The sequence below is a fragment of the Bison bison genome, unplaced genomic scaffold (assembly GCF_000754665.1).
Source record: "Bison bison bison isolate TAMUID 2011002044 unplaced genomic scaffold, Bison_UMD1.0 scf7180017858048, whole genome shotgun sequence".
NCBI lineage: Eukaryota > Metazoa > Chordata > Mammalia > Artiodactyla > Bovidae > Bison > Bison bison.
This window is the reverse complement of record NW_011488621.1, coordinates 4,124,487-4,128,896: the sequence shown is the minus strand read 5'-3', so window position 1 is coordinate 4,128,896 and position 4,410 is coordinate 4,124,487. Positions and strand designations below refer to the sequence as shown.

The window sequence follows — 4,410 nt, the reverse complement described above, 5'->3', positions numbered from 1 at the left end:
GCATGAGGTGGCCAAAGTACTGGAGTTTCAGCTTCAGCATCATTCCCTCCAAAGAAATCCCAGGACTGATCTCCTTTAGGATGGACTGGTTGGATCTCCTTGCAGTCCAAGGGACTCTCAAGAGTCTTCTCCAACACCACAGTTCAAAAGAATCAATTCTTTGGCGCTCAGCCTTCTTCACAGTCCAACTCTCACATGCATACATGACCACAGGAAAAACCATAGCCTTGACTAAATGGACCTTTGTTGGCAAATAATGTCTCTGCTTTTGAATATGCTATCTAGGTTGGTCATAACTTTTATTCCAAGGAGTAAGCATCTTTTAATTTCATGGCTATAGTCACCATCTGCAGTGATTTTGGAGCCCCAAAAAATAAAGTCTGACACTGTTTCCACTGTTTCCCCATCTATTTCCCATGAAGTGATGGGACCAGATGCCATGATCTTCATTTTCTGAATGTTGAGCTTTAAGCCAACTTTTCACTCTCCACTTTCACTTTCATCAACTCAGTCTTACGGGGGCCTTTATAACATTGTAAGATTTACCTCCAGGATCTTGCCTAGGTTTTTCACAGTAAGTATCAGAGAAAAATCTCCTTGGGCTTCTGGTCAGGGGAGAAGCCATTTTTAAATACACTACAGCACTCTGCTCTTCTTAACAAAGCCTGACCTTAGGGAAAACTGGTTAACCAGAGCCTAACCTGATGGAGTTTTATTGGAGTATAACTGAATTGGGAAAAGGGAAATATCCAATCTAGCCCAGCCTAGCCATCTTGTTCCATATAAGTGGGAAGAAAAACCCTAAGAAACACTTGTGAAATTCACAACCCAAGGGCACAGGCTTTCTAAAAGACTGACACATTCACAGCCTACAGACTGTAGAATGCTTCCTCTCTCCCAAACCTCACCACCACATTACTAAGGGTCTTTTTACATCATATCCTTTTACCCATTTCATCATGTCTGGGCATCAAGAGAAAAAAAATTGCAAAGAGACAAAATATAATATAAAAAGCGTCAGAACCAGACATGAGAAGAATGGTGAAATTATCAGACTAATAATTTAAAACAATGCTAAGGGCTCTAATGGATAAAATAGACAGCATGTAAGAATATATGGACAATGTAAGAATATATGGACAATGTAAGCAGAGAGATGGAAATCACCAGAAAGAAACAGAAAGAAACATTAGGGGTCAAAACATTGTAATAGAAATCAAGAATGTTCTTGATAGGCTTAGGAGACTGGACATGGCTGAGGAAAGAATCTCTTTTTGTTATCTTATTAGAAATCTACAAAATTGAAAAGCAAAGAGAACAAAGACTCAAAACAAAACAAACAAAAGAACAAAATATTCAAAGACTATGGGACAACTACAAAATATGCAATACATATACAATGGAAATAATAGGAGAAAAAAAAGAGAAAGGAACAGAAGGCATATTGAAGCAATGAGTGAAAACCACAGATCCAAAATCTCAGAGAACACCAAGCAAGATAAATATCTTCCCCCACACACAAAAAAGACAAACAAAAGCAAACAAGCTTTACACATTGGCATTCTATTTTCACGCTACAGAAAATGAAAGATAAAGAAATTCTGAAAAGAGCCCTGGTGTTTGAGGAACCTTATGTATATAGAGGGATAAATAATTTCATCTGACTTTTTGGAAGCCACAGAAGCAAGAGGGGAGTGAAGTGAAATGTTGAAAGTGTTGAGAGAAAAAAAAACCTACTGATCTATACTATAATTCTGTACACCGGAAAATTATCCTTCAAAAATAAAGGAGAAATAAAGACTTTAGAAGACAAATGAAAATTGAAGGAATTTATTGCTGATATACCTCTTTTGTAATAAATCTTGAGAAACTTTTCAGAGAGAAAGGAAATAATATAGGTTATAAACCTGAATCAACATAGAAGCAAGGAATATCATTGGGGAAGAAATGAGTGAAAGTTTATCTGTTTATCCCACTAAACAGATATAAGGCATGAATTTCTCCTTTCACAATTCCTTTTCAACATTGTATTGATAGCCCTTGTTAATTCAATAAGGCAAGAATAAAGAATAAAAGTTATACAGGTTGGGATAAAAGAAGTAAACATGTGCTTATTACAGGTAACATGATTATATATAAAAATCTGAAAGAATAGACAGAAATATATCCAAGAATTTATAATAATATAACAAGGTCACAGAATACAAGGTTAATTTTAAAAGTCAATCACTTTCTTATGTATCAACAGTGAACAAATGAAAATTGAAATTAAAAGCACAAAACCATTTATGTTAGCATTTTCAAAATGAATTATTTACGTATACATTTAACAAAATATATACAAGATCTGTGGGGAAGGAAATGGCAAGCCACTCCAGTATTCTTGCCTGGGAAATCCCATAAACAGAGGAGCCTGGAGGGCCACAGTCAACAGGGTTGCAGTGAGTTGGGCATGACTTAGCAAGTAAACTACCATCACGTACAAAATTTATATGAGCAAACTACAAACTCTGATTACAATTAAAAGAGGCTTACTCCTTGGGAGGAAAGTTATGACCAACCTAGACAGCATATTAAAAAGCAGAGACATTATTTTGCCAAAAAAGGTCCATCTAGTCAAGGCTATGGTTTTTCCAGTGGTCATGTATGCATGTGAGAGATGGACTATAAAGAAAGCTGAGCACCGGAGAATTGATGCTTTTGAACTGTGGTGTTGGAGAAGACTCTTGAGAGTCCCTTGGACTGCAAGGAGATCCAACCAGTCCATCCTAAAGGAGATCAGTCCTGGGTGTTCATGGGACGGACTGATGTTGAAGCTGAAGCCCCAGTGCTTTGGCCACCTGATGCGAAGAGCTGACTCATTGGAAAAGACCCTGATGCTGGGAGATTGAGGGCTGGAGGAGAAGGGGATGACAGAGGATGAGATGGTTGGATGGTATAACTGACTCGATGGACATGAGTTTGAGTAAACTCCAGGAATTGGTGATGGACAGGAAGGCCTGGCATGCTGCCGTCCATGAGGTCTCAAAGAGTCAGACACGACTGAGCAACTGAACTAAACTAAACTCTGATGAATTAAATCAAAGAACTAAATAAATGCAGAGATAGTATGTTCACTATATGAGGCCTCGGTATTGTTGAGATATCACTTCTTCTCACTTGATCTGTATATTCAATGCAATCCCGACCAGATTGCCAGGGAGTTATTCTATAGATATAAACAAAATGGGGCTTCTCTGGTGGCTCAGATGGTAAAGAACTCACCTGCCATGCGGATTCCTGGGTTCATCCCTGGGTTGGGAAGATCCCCCAGAGGAAGGCATGGCAACCACTCAGTATTCTTGCTTGGAGACTCCCCATGGACAGAGGAGCCTGGCGGGCTACAGTCTATGGGACTGCAAAGAGTTGCACATGACTGAAGCAGCTAAGCACGCAAAAACAAAATGATTCTAAATTTTATAAAGATGTAAAAGCCAAGAATAGCCAACACAATATTGAAGGAGAAGAAGAAAGCTGGAGAATTGATGTAACCCAACTTCAAGATTTACTGTAAAGCCACAGTAATAAAGACAGTATGGTGTTGGTGAAAGAAAAGACAAATAGATCTGTGGGAGAAACTAGAGAGTTCAGAAATAGAGCCCATAAATATGCTCATCTAACCTTTGACAGTGGAGCAAAATCAGTATAAAACAGCAAAGATAGCCTCTTTAACAAATGGTGCTGAAACAACTGGATATCCTCTATCAAAACCAGGAATGCAGACCTAGACATTGCTATTCTTCAGTCATTCAGTTCAGTTCAGTCACTCAGTCGTGTCCGACTCTTTGTAACCCCATGGATTGCAGTACGACAGGCCTCCCTGTCAATCACCAACTCCCGGAGCCTACCCAAACCCATGTCCATTGAGTAAGTTATGCCATCCAACCATCTCATCCTCTGTCATCCCCTTCTCCTCCTGCCCTCAATCTTTCCCAGCATCAAGGTCTTTTCCAATGAGTCAGCTCTTCACATCAGGTGGCCAAAATATTGGAGCTTCAGCTTCAACATCAGTCGGTCCCATCAACACCCAGGACTGATCTCCTTTAGGATGGACTGGTTGGATCTCCTTGCAGTCCAAGGGACTCTCAAGAGTCTTCTCCAACACCACAGTTCAAAAGCATCTTCAGTGCTCAGCTTTATGCTCCAACTCTCATATCCATGCATGACTACTGGAAAAACCATAACCTTGACTAGATGGACCTTTGTTGGCAAAGTAATGTCTCTGTTTTTTAATATGCTGTCTAGGTTGATCATCGGAGAAGGCAATGGCACCCCACTCCAGTACTCTTGCCTGGAAAATCCCATGGATGGAGGAGCCTGGTAGGCTGCAGTCCATGGGGGCGCTAAGGGTTGGACACGACTGAGCGACTT

At 39.9% G+C, this 4,410-nt stretch overlaps 1 protein-coding gene across 1 annotated transcript in view; it reads left to right on the top strand.

Annotated features, from left to right (window-relative positions):
* The window catches only part of CNBD1 (cyclic nucleotide binding domain containing 1), a 531,230-nt gene that overhangs the window by 304,555 nt on the left and 222,265 nt on the right, over positions 1-4,410 (top strand). The window contains exon 8 of the mRNA XM_010862239.1: positions 3,570-3,577. Coding sequence (XP_010860541.1) covers positions 3,570-3,577 — 8 coding nt within the window. The remainder of the gene's footprint in view (positions 1-3,569; positions 3,578-4,410) is intronic.